At 40.2% G+C, this 17,216-nt stretch overlaps 1 protein-coding gene across 3 annotated transcripts in view; it reads right to left on the minus strand.

Annotated features, from left to right (window-relative positions):
• Positions 1-17,216, minus strand: part of NSD1 (nuclear receptor binding SET domain protein 1) — a 146,792-nt gene that overhangs the window by 64,731 nt on the left and 64,845 nt on the right. For all 3 annotated transcript variants that reach the window (XM_054717781.1, XM_054717782.1, XM_054717783.1), the window contains exons 6-9: positions 11,985-12,109; positions 7,955-8,225; positions 6,788-6,897; positions 3,671-3,746 (exon numbers count right to left, since the gene is read on the minus strand). In XM_054717781.1, the coding sequence (XP_054573756.1) occupies positions 3,671-3,746; positions 6,788-6,897; positions 7,955-8,225; positions 11,985-12,109 (582 nt within the window). The remainder of the gene's footprint in view (positions 1-3,670; positions 3,747-6,787; positions 6,898-7,954; positions 8,226-11,984; positions 12,110-17,216) is intronic.

The following is a 17,216-nucleotide window of genomic DNA, read 5'->3' on the forward strand; positions in this document are numbered from 1 at the left end:
ATGCATGGTTGGGGTCCGGCCAGCCTGGCCAGGGAGTGGGGACATGGGCAGTTGGCCGGCCTGCCTGCTGGTCGAACTCCTGGTCGAGGGGACAATTTGCATATTAGCCTTTTATTATATAGGATGACTTAAGATGAAAAGTTGAAATATATAAAATCTGGCTTAGCCCTAGTGGGTTTGGCACAGTAGATAGCACATCGGCCTGCGGATTAAAGGGTCCTGGGTTCAATTCCGGTCAAGGGCAGGTACCTAAGTTGTAGCCTTGATCCCTGGCCCTGGTTGGGGTATGTGCAGAAGGCAACAAATTGATGTGTCTCTCACATTAATGTTTCTCTATGTCCCTCCCCCTCCCTTACACTCTTTCTAAAACATAATGGAAAAATATCCTCAGGTGAGGATTAACAAAAAATAAATATAAAATTTGGCAAAGAGGAAAGGGAATATTCATACAGTGGTACTATAACCTTGAACATTCAACAATAAAAAGTGAAAGTGTGGTCTAACTGACATATTTAGAAAATGAAATTGCAATCTCTCATTTTCTATTACACATACTTTAAATCTTTGTTACAGAAACATCAAGAGGAATCTAAAGAGTTGTTTCATATTATGTTTCAAGATATTTAGGCTAGGTTTCAATAGAGTCTGGACTTCGAAAAACTGCCTTAGTTCTTTCTTGGACTGCCTAATGGAGATGAAGATCTTCTATCAATGCTACTGATAGCCTATGACTAAAGAAAGAGGTAATGTAATGGCAGAGGGTCCAAAATTCTCACAAGCAGAAAAATTAAAAAAAAAAACACACAAATTTTTTAAATATATATTTTTATTGATTTCAGAGAGAAAGGAAGGAGGAGAGATAGAAACATCAGTGATGAGAGAAAATCATTGATCAGCTGCCTCCCGCATGCCCCCTACTGAGGGTCAAGCCCATAACCCAGGCATGTGCCTTTGACCGGAATCGAACCTGGGACCCTTCAGTCCGCAGGCCGATGCTCTATCGACTTAGCCAAACTGGCTAGGGCACAAGAAGAAAAATTTAAATGAAATATACAAAGAATAAAGTGCAAGTTGTATGTTTTACAAAAAAAAATTAAGTATGAAAGTATAAGGAAGAGCTAATATTATTTTGTAAGCAATTTTTTAAAAAAGCAAGCAAGTAGCCCTGACCAGTGTTGCCAAGTGGTTGGAGCATAAGCAGGTGAGGGAGGCAGCCAATCAATGTGTCTCTCTCACATCTATCTCTCTCTCTCTCTCTCTCTCTCTCTCTCTCTCTCTCTCTCTCTCTCTCTCTCTCCTTCCCAACCCTTAGTTCTCACTAACCCTCCCTCCCACTCTCTCTAAAAATCAATTAAAAAAAATATCCTCCAGTGAGGATTAACTAAAAAAAAAAAAAAAAAAAAAAAGCAAGCAAGCAAATTGATAAAACTAAGAATTACAATTATACACAAGGTTAAAATAATCTAACATATTGCTACATTTACTTGCTAGAAAACTTAATAATCACACATCACATTTAAAGAAGTGTGGCCCTAGCAGGTTTGGCTCAGTGCATAGAGAACCAGCCTGGGGATTGAAGGGTCCTGGGTTCGATTCTGATCAAGGGCATATGCTCAGGTTGCGGGCTCAATCCCCAGTAGGGGGCATCCAGGAGGCAATCTATCAATGTTTCTCTCTCATCATTGATTTTCTCGCTCTCTCTCTTCCTCTCTGAAATCAATAAAAAATATATTTAAAAAGAAGAAAGTTATTTTTAAAAAAAGAAGTATGCATTTAATACTACATGAAATATAATCCTCCCATGATACCCTTTGCTGGCAGACCACATCTGATGGAGTGGGCTCAAATCTGGGCTAATATCTCAGGAATGATAATAATCAATAAATGTCATTGGCACACAAATTATCAAAGTGATTCAAAAAACTAGCATGGAGAAAATCTGGGGTGGATAACAACACAGTAGTGTAGAATGAATTTAGTTGAGTCTGGATATAGTTCTCCAACACTGCCATCTCTTTCATGTTCATTTTTCTTCTATAAAATAAGAGGTAATATTAATAACTAAAGGCCCAGTGCACGACATTGATGCATGGGTAGGGTCCCTAGGCCTGGCTGGTGATCAGAGCTGATTGGGGCCTTCCTTCCCCGGCTGCCGGCTGGGGCCTTCCATCGTTCTGCACCGCCCCCTGGTGGTCAGTGCACATCACAGCAAGCAATGGAACTCCTGGCCTCCCGATCACACTCTCTAGGGGACACTATACATATTAGGTTTTTATATATAGACTAGAGACCTGGTGCATGAAATTCGTGAACTGAGGGTGAGGGGGTGTCCCTCAGCCCAGCCTGCACCCTCTCCAATCTGGGACCCCTTGGGAGATATCTGACTGCTGGTTTAGGCCCGATCCCATACCGGCAGTTGGACATCACTCTCACAATCTAGGACTGCTGGCTCCCAACCGCTCGCCTGCCTGCCAGCCTGATCACCCCCTAACCACTCCCCTGCCAGGCTGATCGACACCTAACTGTTCCCCTACCGGCCGATAGCCCCCAATTGCCCCCCACCCCCGCTGGCCTGGTCGCCCCTAACTTCCCTCCCCTGCTGGCCATCTTGTGGCAGCCATCTTTAACCACATGGAGACAGCCATCTTTGACCACATGGGGGTGGTCATCTTGTGCAAGGGTGTGAGGATCAATTTGCATATTACCTCTTTATTATATAGGATATCCTAACTCTTTATAATGCTTTAGATGGACTAGCAGTAATAGTCCTACGCAAGGGACCTGGTAGAGTAAATTCTCCAACTATAACTATTATATCCATTATTAAATGAAGGGCTGTCCATTCCACCTGTGTGCTGAAGGAAGGCCCCAATCAGCCCTGATCTCCAGCCAGGCCTAGGGACCCTACCCATGCATGAATTTCATGCACTGGGCCTCTAAATCTTTTCCAACTTAATTGAAAAGATTCCAAAGCCCTTAAGAAGCAACTACAATGGACTAGGTGCAAATGTAAGCTCTCTTTTTCAAGCATACGCTCAGGTTATAATGTGATAAAAAGAAACTAAAACTATTTGTCAAAGACTGGCTTAGATTATTTATAATTTCCCTCTCAATTCAGATTCCATATTTTCTGTCCTATAGAAACAAAAATTGAACCAAAACCAAAAAATAATGATGTATTCTGGAGAATTATTTAAAAAGAAAATTAAGAAGCTAATTTTTCTCTACTGTTCCTAATATTTCCTTAAGCTAATATAATTCATTTTGTTGTTGTTGTTAATCCTCACCTGAGGACATTTTTCCAATGATATTTAGACAGAGTAAGAGAGGGAGAGACAGAGAGAAACATTAATGTGAGAGACACATCGATTAGTTTCCTCTCGCACAAACCCCAATTGCATGGGCCAACATTCTATCCACTGAGCCAAACTGGCCATGGCTACAGTAATATAATTCTAATTCCATTTAACTAATTTCAGATCAAGCTGAAAGGGATATAATTTTCTAGTGTCATGTATAGTTTTAGTATGCATATTTTGGGCAAACAAGTCTTCAAACTTTCAACCTCACTGGTCTTCCCTACATAAATAATAATAACTTTTCTAGTTGACTGACAAGGTGCTTTACACTCTTTCTTGCATTACATTTTTGAAATGTCATAAATACTCACCTCCACCAAACTTTTTAGAATGAGATGCAGCACATGATTCAGTAATGTTATTCTCCAAGTGACCAGCTTCATAACACTACAAATAAGTAAAATGCAACATAAAATAAACACTTTATAGTATATACCAAAAGCTGAACAGTCTACTGCCATAGATACAGAATCCTGGTTTAATGGAAACTTCATAGGGAAAGGCATCAGATTTTTTTTTTAAATGCTCCAAATGTAGATACAGAATATAGCTCTAAAGTGGCAGGAGAAAGAGAAAGGTTATGTACCCAAAGACTCACTCTCTCAGTTCTATCCCACCCTGTATTTAAAATCTCCATTCTTAAAGTTGTATGTATAATTATTAGATTTTATACAGTTGTTTACTTGATGGAATTATATTAAAAAACTATGAATCATGAAATATCTTTCTAATTAATATAAATTACAGCAACATTAAGACAAAACAGTTATACATCAAGAGTAATTCACAGTATGAATTAGTTCCATTTCAAGAAAATGTCTTTTTCCCACAAAACTAATTTTCTTCATCATGAATATAAAACAAAATTTAGTCGACACAAAAAGTCAACATAATGGATGCCATCCTTGATATAAAGTTCCCAAGTGTGAGGACAAAACAAGATAAAATACAGGTGTGAATTTCCAAATGCTTACTATATACATTAATAATAAGAATACTACTTTCCTCATGTTCATGTGAGCCTTCCATGACTCACCTTGTATAATACTACTAAATTTATCATCTGACTGTAAATGTCACTCTATGCGCAAAATATTCAACTGAATTCCAGTTTCCCTCGCCCTGCCCATTTACCTCTACCAGAATCTTGCAAAATAGCTAAGATTTGAATAAGACAAAGCCAGGAGAGAAAGCATTGCAGAAGGAGATTATCATAGCCTTACTAGAATGTAAGGTACAAAAAGAGGATAGTGAGTTATAGACATGCTATCATGGAAGGTTGTACAAACTACAGAGAAAGTCTAGAGGGCAGGAGATGAGCATAGAATAATTAAAAAGTCCATGTCATAAGACTGGTTTGAGAAGAATAAAAGAATTTAAAGGATATAATTCAGTTTTTAAAAGGAGGAATTTCTTTTATGGGTTTGACTATTTTATTTATTTTTTAAATTTTATTTTATTGTTTAATTAAATTATAAATAGTAGTACATATGTCTCCTTTTTTCCCCCACTGACCTTCCCCCAGCCTCCCCTACCCCGCCGGCACATGCCCTCATCCCCTCCGCCCCCACCAGTGTCTTGCGTCCATTGGTTATGCTTATATGCATGCATACAAGTCCTTCGGTTGATCTCTTACCTACCCCCCAACCCTCCCAGCATTCCCGCTGTAGTTTGACAGTCTGTATGATGCTTCTCTGCCTCTAAAATGAGGAATATGAACACAAATAAATTAAAATTTTCATTTAATGAACAAAATAAACTGATGAACAAAATAGATCCAGAGACATAGAAGCATAGAACAAACTGCAGAATCTCAAAGGGAAGGCGGGGGAGGGTGGGTGAGTGGGTGGGAAGAGATCAACCAAAGAACTTATATATATATATATGCGCATAACCCAAGGACACAGACAATGGAGTGGTGAGGGGGGCGGGGGCGGATGTCAGAAGGGGTCAATGGGGGAAAAAAGAGGACATATGTAATACTTTCAACAATAAAAAATTAATTTTTTAAAAATGAAATTAAAAAAGAATACAAATAAATTAAAATTTACATTTGTGCACTAATCTAGATGGGTAAAAACTTAAGAGGCCTTGCCCTAGCTGGATTGGCTAGGTGGATAGAGTGTCAGCCTATGGATTCAAGGATCCCGGGTTCGATTCTGGCCAAGGGCACATGCCTGGGTTGCAGGCTTGATCCCCAGTGGGGTGTGTGTAGGAGACAGTGGGTCAATGATTCTCTCTCATAGCTGATGTTTCTATTTTTCTATCCCTCTCTCCCTTCCTCTCTAAAATCAATAAAAATGTATTAAATAATGAAAAAAAAAACTTAAGAGGCCTTAATGTAGGATTAAAAAAATAATGTAGAATTTCCTATAGCTAAAGAAAGAAGTCCAAAAACTGAAATTATTGAATTAAAATATGCAGTTATTCTTTAAAAAATTTTTAATAGGAAATCTATGCATCCTACAACTGAAATTCTAACTACCATTCCTCACACTTAAGGGGCACAAGATGTTTCTAAAGGAATCAGTATCCAGTTGTTACCTCCATTATAGAATTAGAAAATAATTTCTATTTCCATCTACTATTTAATGATGACTGTTTGGCTAATGAAAAACCAAGATTGCAAACTCAAAACCTTAAGTTTAAATGTTTAATTACAACAAACACAAACTTTAATCCATCTTTTTTGTGTGTGTGTTTTTTTTAATCCTAATGTTTTTTAAAATATATTTTATTGATTTTTTACAGAGAGGAAGGGAGAGGTAGAGGGATAGAGAGTTAGAAACATCAATGAGAGAGAAACATCAATCAGCTGCCTCCTGCACACTCCCTACTGGGGATGTGCCTGCAACCAAGGTACATGCCCTTGACCGGAATCGAACCTGGGACCCTTTAGTCTGCAGGCTGACACTCTATCCACTGAGCCAAACCGGTCAGGGCTATCCTAATTTTTTTTTTATTGTCTAAGGTTTTACATATGTCTCCTTTTCACCCCAATTGACGTCCCTCCCCCACCACCCCGCCATTCCCACCCAGGGCAAGCCCCTACCACCCCAGTGTCTGTGTCTATTGGTTGTGCTAATATGCATGCATACAAGTCCTTTGGTTGCTCTCTAACTCACCCACCTCCCCTGCCATTTGTCTTGGATCTATTTTTGTTTATCAAATTATGTTGATCATTATATCCCACATATGAGTGAGATCATGTGATATTTATTTTTCTCCGACTGGCTTACGCTTTACTCATTCTTAAAAGCTTTTTTCATTTTCATTTGTAATGAAAACCTAAAACCAAATGTTACACATGTCCACATAAATGCAAAATAGTCTCTTAATATAGGATCTCTCAGATCGACCAAGTGTATGCTGGCGTTCTATAATTTCTAGGTATATGTTCAGTATTTAAATTGATTAAAATAACATACCTTTTTAGAAAGGCCAAGATCCCCTTTCTTGGGCATAAATCCAGGGTCTAAATCATTTGATTCAAGAAGTTTCTTAGTTGGTTTTCTCTGACGCTTACTTTCATAATTTCCTGAAATACATGTATCTTTTCATTAGATGATGTAGAAACTGGGCACAAGCTAATTTTTAAAAATCTATATACTACACAAAAATGAGTCACCATATTTTTTAATGTTTTTCTCATCATCTTGTGGGGAGGGGCAGGGGCAGGGTAGGAATTTATTCTAAAATGTTACTTAATATAAAATATAGTTCTCAATATAGACAAACTAATGTGTGGGTGTGTGTGTGTGTGTGTGTGTGTGTGTGTGTGTGTGTGTGAATCACAAAAGAACACAGGAAGACATCAAAAGGGCAGAACTGCCTTTAGAGCAATTCAATTATAGTAAGGACCAAAGGAGAAATAAGGTGAAATACAGCCTGAATTCTGGGCATAAATGAACTAGGATTAGAATTTTTGTTCTGCTCCTAATTAATAAAAGACATTTATTTACTTTGCAGGACTGTTCTTAAAAATTATGTTAAAAGCCTAATAACAGAGTTTGGCACATAGTAGGTAATGAAATAGTAACTATTATTCTATTTAAAGTCTTTTTGATTCTGCCTTACTCGATTAAACACTATTAGGATACTTCAGCAATTCACTTCAAGAAAATATTTACACAAAACTGCTTCCTATGTGTCAGATAAATTACATTATACATTATTAGATTATAATCTCCATTTTATAGATGAGGAAATAAGTTTAGCAGTTAAACAACTTCCCAAGTAAACCAAGGATTGGTGAGCCAGTATCTGAAGCATAGGTTTCACAGTGTGCAGTGACTCCCAAAAACCCTGCTATCTTGGTGTTGACTCACATGGTAGTAGACCAACAGTCATGAACAGCAACAATGGAGTAAGGAGAGTAGTTTTTCAAAATGTCTTTTTAACAGTGTGTCACCAATTTATGGTCATTTTATCCATTTAGCCAGTACTTTAGGGATTTCTCAGGACAAAGTGGGTAGTTTTGTTGTAGAGAAACACCACTGGCTTTCCATCAAAACACACTAAAATAAAACATACTAAAATCTCCTACTTTCTCTAGTCATATCCACTTACATAATGAGACCCCATCCGCATCTTACCTGGTGTTTTAACTAGCAATTCCTCAGACTTAAGGGGAGGCCGTGGAGAGACTTCCAGAGCCACAGGCACAGACAAAGTCAGCTGTGGCAACTCAGCATGTCCACCTCCAAGTTCTGAGTGAGACAAGGGCCCTTCCAAAAACGGAGCCTCCCTTTCAAGAACTGGAGGCTCTTCTTTGGTTGAAATCAAAGAATTCTCATCCACCTGCTTGTTCTGTGCATTAGATCGACTTCGAGCTAAAAGGTTTTCTTCTTCACAGCGGGAACTTACCTAAGAGCAAAAAATAAAAATAGAATCCATAGGCCAAAGTAATTTGACTGTCAAAAAGAATAATGCACTTAAAAAGAAATAAAATTACAACACATGCTACAATGAGAATGAACCTTGAAGGCATTACACTAATAATTTGACTTACTTGAAGTACCTAGGTAATAAAATTCACAGAGAGGAAAAAATAGAATGGTGGTTGCCATGGGTTGGGAAAGGGGTAAATAGGAAGTTTTTAAATAATAAGTACAGAGTTTCAGTTTGGGAACATGAAAAAGTTTTGGAGATGATGAATGGTGGTAATGGTTGTAAAACAATGTGAATGCACTTAATGGCATAGAACTATACACCTAAAAATAGTTAAAATTATAAATTTTATGTTATAAAGTAGTACCCGCAGGGGGAATGCTCTAAGACCCACTGTGGATACTTAAAACCCTGGGTAGTAATGAACCCTATATATACTATGTTTTTTTCCTATACATAACACACCTATGATAAAATTTAATTTATAAATTAAGTACAGGAAGAGATTAACCATAATCTATAATAATAAAAGCATAATATGCTAATTAGACCGGACGTCCTTCTGGACAAAGCCACTGCAGAGACGGCCTCCACAGCAGCGGGGGCCAAGCCCCTTGCACGTATTTTGTGCATCGGGCCTCTAGTTAATAATAAAAAAAGTGAACAATTATAACAATGTACTATAATAAAAGTTATGTGAATGCAGTCTTTCTCTCTTAAAATATCTTATTACACTGTACTCTTCTTCTTGTGATAATATGAGATGATAAAATGCCAAATCTACTACTGAATCTGTGTAACCATCCCTTACTTGCAGCCAATGGCCTGGTGTCATTCATTTCAGGGGACTCCTTGCTGAAGTTTTAATATAGGCTCAATGCTTCCTAGAACACATTGCCATCAATTGAAACACCTTTCTGTTCATGTGTTCCACCCACAAATTTAGTGCCTTTCCATCTTAAATAAGTACTTATCATGACTGGGACTGTAGCTCTTGCATGAGGTGCAACACCAAATTTAGTACATACATATTTCTTTTTCCTTCTTTACAATTTCATGGATAGAAGATTCATTCTTATGGTAGACCTTAGCAATCTCAGCCTACAATTATTTCTTTCCTTATTAAGTTGAGAACTTTCACCTTTCATTTAGCAGGGATGGAGAACCTTTCTTCTGCCAAGAGCCATTCATATATTATATTTACAACATCATTCTCAGGCCATACAGAATTATCTACTTAAAATTAACCTGCTATATTTGGCAAGCTAATTAACTCACCCATAATACCTTGGCAGGGCCAGACCAAATTATTTCCCAGGTCTCATACGGCCATCGGGCCAGATGTTCCCCACCCGACTTAAAGGAAGCACATTATTGCTTCTCTTTGGTATATCCGAATTGCCAGCCTCACTATCCTTGCACTTTGGAGTCATTATTAAATGAGAGTGACTTGAATACAAGCACTGCAATACCACCATAGTTGATGTGATAACCAAAAGGGCTACTAAGTGACTAAGAGCTAAACAAAAGGATGATTGATGTCCTAGGAGGGGCAGAACATTACATCTCAAGATTTCATCATGCTGCTCAGAATGGCACACAATTTAAAACATGAATTGTTCATTTCTGAAATTTTCCATTTAGTATTTTCTCATCATCGTAACTAATACTGTAGAATGGGAGACTACTGTATATATTTTACTATAAATTTTTAAAGAGGTTGAAAAATGCAGTTGATTGGAGCTATAAAAATTCATTAAGGCCACAGTGATAATTCAAAAAAAGAAAAAAAAGATTCCCTAACATGTCACCTATTAAAGAAGCTAATAATGAACTCCTAATGTTAAGTTGGTAAATAAATGGAAAAGAAGCATTTATTCTGCCTTTCATGTATTTCACAACAATAAAAATGTCCAGTTAATAAGAAATATTAAGATTCTCAGCTAATAAAAATAGAAGAAATAATAAAATGTAAGTCTTGCCCTGGCCGGTTTGGCTCAATGGTTAGACTGAAAAAGGGTCTCAGGTCGATTCCCATCAGGGACACATCCCTTGGTTGCAGGTTCAATTCCTGGCACTGGTCAGGGCAAGTGCAGGAGGCAACCAGTTGATGTGTCTCTCTCACATCAATGTTTCTCTGTCTCGCCCCGTCCCCCCTTCCACTCTGTCTACAGATCAATGGAAAAAACATCCTTGGGTGAGGATTTAAAAAAAAGATATAAGTCTTCATTTTGTTAACTCCTAATACAGGCAAGGATCTTCAGCTGGTATTTAAAAAGTTATCAAGGAAATGGCTGACGCATACTGCTTTTTGAGCAAAAGAAGTAAAACCTAAAAGGGAAAAATCAGTTATTCATCACTGTGAATAATTAATTGGATGTTAAATGCCTTCTAATGTCATGCACTATGTAACACATATCACCTATGATATAATCCAGCTAAAAATGTTTAAGTTTAATCTATCAAATTGTTAGCTACAATTTCTACTTAACAGGGAACATAGAGGATAGAGAACCAAGCTTAGTGATACCTATTAAGAAGCAATCACACACAATTGCATTAGAAGATGGATAAACCAAATGTGGTACTTGCATTGCTTAGATAGGGAAATGAAAAAAGGGACTTTTCTACATTTAAAGAAAGTTAAGAAATATAACAACCATGCCCAACCGGTGTAGCTCAGTGGCTGAGCATCAACCCATGCACCAGTAGGTTACTGGTTCGATTCCCGGACAGAGCCTAGGTTGCAGGCTCCATCCCCAATAGGGGGCATGCAGGAGGCAGCCAATAGATGTTTCTCTCTCATCATTGATGTTTCTATCTCCCTCTCCCTTCCTCTCTGAAATCAATAAAAATATACTTTAAAAAATAAAATAAAAATAAATCAAATAAGGGATTACATTTGTTTAAAAAGTTAGGATCATACTACATATTTTTTATGCTGTTTTTTGGTGATCCTTAAATCACCAAAAATCACCTTTGAAAGGGGGAAATACACACACACACACACACATACACACACTATACAAAGACTAATTTATATATTTCTTTCTAACTACTATATGCTAAGTATTGTACCAGAAACTAGAGGTAAAAAAAACTTAAAAAGAGATCCCAGTTGCCCTAGCCCAGTGGTCGGCAAACTGCGGCTTGCGAGCCACATGCAGCTCTTTGGCCCCTTGAGTGTGGCTCTTCCACAAAATACCACGTGTGGGCACGCACCTACAGTGCGACTGAAACTTCGTGGCCCATGCGCAGAAGTTGGTTTTCGGCTCTCAAAAGAAATTTCTATCGTTGTACTGTTGATATTTGGCTCTGTTGACTAATGAGTTTGCCGACCACTGCCCTAGCCAGTTTGGCTCAGTGAATAGAGCATCGGCCCTCGGACTGAATGGTCGTGGATTTGATTCCGGTCAAGGGCACTTACCTTGATTGCAGGATGGATCCCAGGGCCTGGTTGGGCGTGTGTGGGAGGCAACCAATCTATGTGTATCTCTCACATCGATATTTCTCTCTCTCTCTTTCTCTCTCTATCTCTCCCCCTCCCTTCCACTCTCTCTAAAAATCAATGGAAAAATATCCTCAGGTAAAGATTAACAAAAACAAACAAACAAACAAAAGTAAGATCCTAGTTAAGGAAAATATTATCCCATAAGGACAAAACATGATATAGAAAGGCAAAATTGCAGCATCTTAAAAGGACTACTAAAAGATTATAGAAATGTTGGAACATACCTTGTGTACCTGTTCCTGTACCTTCTTTTGTTTTTTCTTAGGAGCAAATATCTGATCATATTCTTCTGTGTATTCCAGAAGCCACTTGCTTGGCTTCCTCAGTCTTTTCTTCTCTGACCGCACAGCTAAAAGAGGAGGAACAAGTTCAGTATTAACTAAAAAATTAGAGGAAAACGAATTGTTTCCATGCAGCCATCACTGTACTCTCAAAGGTACAGAGATGCGAAACTCTCAAAAACACTCTGGCTTAAGCTCCAAGAGATTAAAAGTTGAAATTAGTATCCTATAATGACAGATACAATTAACATTCAAATATAGATTCTAAGCCAGATAAAATCATAAAATTTCTCACGAATTGTCTTACCCAATAATAGACAAATATGTAAATTGACCGTACCTTCGCTATGCCCACAGCCAATCAGTGAGCGAGTATGCAAATTAACCCACCAAAGATGGCGGTTAATTTGCATACAAAGGCAGGGCGGGCAGCACCATGGCCTGCTTCCAGGGGTATGGGTCCATCGGGGGCAGAGGAGGCCCTGCGGGCAGCGCCAGACACCGCCCACAAGGTACCAGTCCATCGGCCGGGGAGGCAATGGGGTGGGCAGCGCCAGATGGCACAGGAGGGGTCCGGGTTCATCGCAGGCCCCAGGAGGGGCAGCGGCCTGCCTAGCCGGTACCCAGGGTCCTTGGGAACATCACCGCCCTGGGGAGGCAAGGCCTGACCGCCAAGCTGCTCCCCGGGGGTCCCTGGGAAGATCGCCGCCCTGAGGAAGCGAGGCTTGACCGCCAAGCCGCTTCCCAGGGGTCCCTAGGAAGATCGCCGCCCCGGGGAGGGGAGGCGAGGCCAGACCCTAGCCGCTCCCGGGGGTCCCTGGGAAGATCACCGCCCCGGGGAGGCGAGGCCGGACCGCCAAGCCACTCCCCAGGGATCCCTGGGAAGATTGCCGCCCCGGGGAGGTGGAGGCAAGGCCGGAGCCACTCCCGGGGGTCCCTGGGAACATTGCAGGCATGGGGTTGCTGAGACCCAGACCTGGCCTCTGGCCACAGATTCATAGCTTCTCGGAGACCAAGGGCAGGGATCTGCCTCATCTGCAGAAAGACAGAGGTTCTGCAGTGGCCCCAAGACGCGGGTGGGCCCAGCCAGGGATTAAGGGGCATAGAAGGACTCCCGGGCAGAGGGGCAAGGACCCTCACCCCTGAGGCAGGGGTTGAGGGGTGGTGCCACCTCAGTGGAGGGATGTTGCACTGCAGGGTACTGGACTGACTGATGTGATTCAGAGAAGCTCCCAGTGCTAACGGGCCTCGCTCAGGTGGCCTTCACACTTCAGAGGCAGTGACTCCTGCTCCTGCCTTGACCCAAAAGCAAGCCCGCGGTGCCCTGCCCCATGGCAGAGCATGCCTAGGCAGTGAGTGCGAAGCCTTCCACCTGCTCCGGAGAAGCGGGGGCAGTAAAGAATGGGGGGAGAAGAAAGAATGTGGAGCATCCGCAATGAAGAGGTGCTCGAGAAAGAGGCTCGGAAGCCTGACTGGAAGGTTTGTTCTGTTTGCCGAGCGGCTGCCCCTTAGGAAGCGCAAAGAGCATGGCTCTGAGGGCTTCCTATGTGCTGAGTCAAGTTCCACAGCCAACTGGAATTGGCCTCAGTTTCCTGATCTGTAAAATGGATGAAGCGTGTCCCAGTGCCTTCACTGAGCTTTGATGGCCAATTGAGATACTATGTAAAGAAAATGAGGGAAGAAGTGAGAAAGAAAAGGAAGGACAAGCAACACAAAAGAAAGACTGAAAGGAACCTGTAAACCCATTGTCACTTAAATAGGGAATATAGTCAATAGTGTTGTAATGATGGTATGATGCCAGGTGGGTACTAGAAATATCGGGGAACACTTTGTAAAGTATATGACTGTCTAACCACTATTCTGTAACTAATATAAAACCTGAAACCAATACAAAATAATATTGAATGTAAAGAAATGAAAATTTGAGTGAAATTTTTATAAATTTCAAAGTTTAAATAAAAGCTGTAAAGGAAGGAAGGGGAGAATAAAAATAGTGTTTTTCATTTTACCAATTCATTAAAAAGACAGTTGTCTTTATATGGTGCTTTTATACTTTTATACTTTTCTAAGTCATTATCTCATTTTAATTTCTGGGCAACTTAAAGACAAGATAATTATTCCCTCCACTATTCAAAGAAAAGAAATCTTGGTGTCTGGTCCTAATGATTCAATCGTCAAGCCCTATTGTGAAGCAGGGTTAGTAAAATTTTCTGTGCAGGGTCATATCTATACTAATAAAAGCCTTGGGGGTGATCAGGCCAGCAGGTTGAGGGTATTTGGGGGCAATCAGGCCCACAGAAGAGCAGTTAGGTGTCAATCAGGCCAGCAAGGGAGCAGTTAGGGGGCAATCAGGCAGGCAGGTGAGCGGTTAGGAGCCAGTGGTCCCAGATTGTGAGAGGGATGTCCAACTGCAGGTTTAGGCCCGATTCCACAGGGATCGGGCTTAAACCTGCAGTTGGACATCCCCCGAGGGGTCCCATATTGGAGAGGGTGCAGGCTGGGCTGAGGGATACCCTCCCCCAGTGCATGAATTTCGTGCACCGGGCCTCTAGTTTTAAATAACATCTCTCTGGATTATGCAAAAGTATAGAATTATACATACTTTATTATCATGGTTGCAGTGAATTTCACATTATAAAACAGAAATATGTCTAAACAGAATCATCAAAAATAGAATTAATTAAATATATACCATTACCTCAATGACATAAAAAATGTATGCCATGAATGTCAAAATCTGAAATTATAGATGGGTACTTGCTTTAAAAATCTCTTGTCATGTTTGTGGTCAGAACATCAAAGTATCACACCACTAATACACACACACACACACACTGAGTGGCCAGATTATTATGCGTTCAGAGATCATAATAATCTGGCCACTCAATGTATATAAAAGCCTAAGTGACTGTCCAACCATTCAACCGGTAGCCATGACGTGCAATGATCACCAGGGGGCAGATGCTACAACCATAAGCTATGATGCATACTGACCACCAGGGGGCAGGCACTCAATGCAGGAGCTGCCGAGCTGTGGTGACTTGGCAGCTGCGATTCTCGGTGACATACCTGGAACCAGAGAGGAGGGATCCCGATTCTGGGGTGCGTCACCCAACAACTGCCCTCTCGCAATCCAGGACCCCTTGGGGGATGTCGGAGAGCCAGTTTAGGCCCAATCCCCGCAGGCCAGGGCAAGGGACCCCACCGGTGCATAAATCCATGCACCGGGCCTATGTATGGTGCCGGCGGGGGGGGAGGGGGGGAGCGGGTTTTGTCCTAGACTTACCCGAGGGACCACCTCATCCTATATAATAAAAGCATAGTATGCAAATTGTCCCCTCGATCAGGAGTTGTCTAGGAGTTCAACCAAGGGGCAGGGCCAGGGGAAGGGAGAGAATACCCAGCTGGCAGCCGGCAGCTGCTAGGGACCCTACCAGTGTACGAATTTCATGCACTGGTCCTCTAGTAAGTTATATAAATGTCTAACCACTATGCTATAAACTTGAAAATAATATAATATTAAATGTCAACTGTAAATCAAAAAATGTAAAACTTGCCCTAGCCAGTTTGGCTCAGTGGATAGAGCGTCAACCTGCACATTGAGGGGTCCCAGGTTCAATTCCTGTCAAGGGCATATGCCGGGGTTGCCGGCTCAATCCCCACTGGAGCGTATGCAGGAGACAACCGATCAATGATTCTCTCTCATCATTGATGTTTCTATCTCTCCCTCTTCCTTCCTCTCTGAAATTAATAAAAATATATTTTTTTAAATGTAAAACTTATTTAATTTGAAAAACTGGATTAAAAATTACGATGCAACTATATCCTCTCTACAAGATATATCATCTTACATATAAACACACATAGACAGAAATTAAAAGGCTAAAAAAAGATATACACAAATGAGAGCAGAGGTGGCCTGAACTAGGCAAAATAGACCTGACTCAAAATTATAACTAGACATAAATAGGATCATTATGTAATGATAAAAAGGTCAATTCACTAGGAAAATAAACAGTTTTAAACATATTTTAGAAAATAATTATAAATATATATGCACATAACATCAGAGCACCAAAATATATGAAGCAAACACTTATAGAACTGATAGGAAAAACAGACAGGAAAACAATAGCATAGTATACTACTGGGCTTTCAATAATTAATAAATTATCAAACAGAAGATTAATATGAAAGCAGAGAACTTGAGCATCATTAGAGACCACCTGAACTTAATAGACATATATAGAACACACATTCTTCTCAAGTACATGTAGGGAGTAGCTCTAGGGTCAAGCCTCAGGCTGACCTGTGGCAGGGCCACAAACAAGTCCCAGCCTGGAGGGCAAAGCTCTCCTAGCATTGTTAAGCCTGACCTTGTAGCCCTCCCTAATTCCTTCCTAAATAGCTAATGGGCTGTGGGAGGTGCAGCAAGTGTTGCCAAACAAGAACATTTGTATACATGTTAATCTTGTTATAATCAGAGGCTGTATAGGCTCTGTGTCATTGTCTCTCTATCAGAGGACAGCTCTCCCACCCGGCCCCAGCCTTTTCCTTCTATCTCTGTGTCTGTCTCTTTCTTCCATTTTCTCAATCCCCAGCCGCCCCTACTCAGGAACCGGACCGCTCTCTAGCCGCGCTGGACGCAGAAAAGAGAGAAATATTTATAAGTACACATAAAACATTGTCCAAGAGAGATCATGTAATAGACTACAAAACAATTTCAGAAGACTGAAATCATACCAAGCATCTTTCCCAATCACAATGGAATGAAACTAGAAATCAATGGCAGTTGGAAAACTGGAAAATTCAGGCATGTGGAAAATAATGCACTCTTAAACAAACCAATGGGTCTGAGAAGAAATTCCATTAAAAATTAAAAAATATCTTGAGACAAATGAAAATAAAAACACAATATGCCAAAACTTATCAGATGCAGCAAAGAAATACTAAGCAGAAAATTCATAGTAGAAAGTGCCTACATTAAGAAAAAAGAAAGATACCAAATCAACAACCTAACTTTATACCCCTAAGAATGAGAAAAAGAACAAACTAAACTCAAGTGTTAGCAAAAGGAAGTAAATAAATATTAGAGTAAAAATAAACAAAATAGAGAAAAAGTATCAACAAAACTAAGATATCTTTTTCTCTAAAGAAAAAACTGCCCTAACCAGT

Source organism: Eptesicus fuscus, chromosome 6 (genome assembly GCF_027574615.1).
Source record: "Eptesicus fuscus isolate TK198812 chromosome 6, DD_ASM_mEF_20220401, whole genome shotgun sequence".
Lineage (NCBI taxonomy): Eukaryota > Metazoa > Chordata > Mammalia > Chiroptera > Vespertilionidae > Eptesicus > Eptesicus fuscus.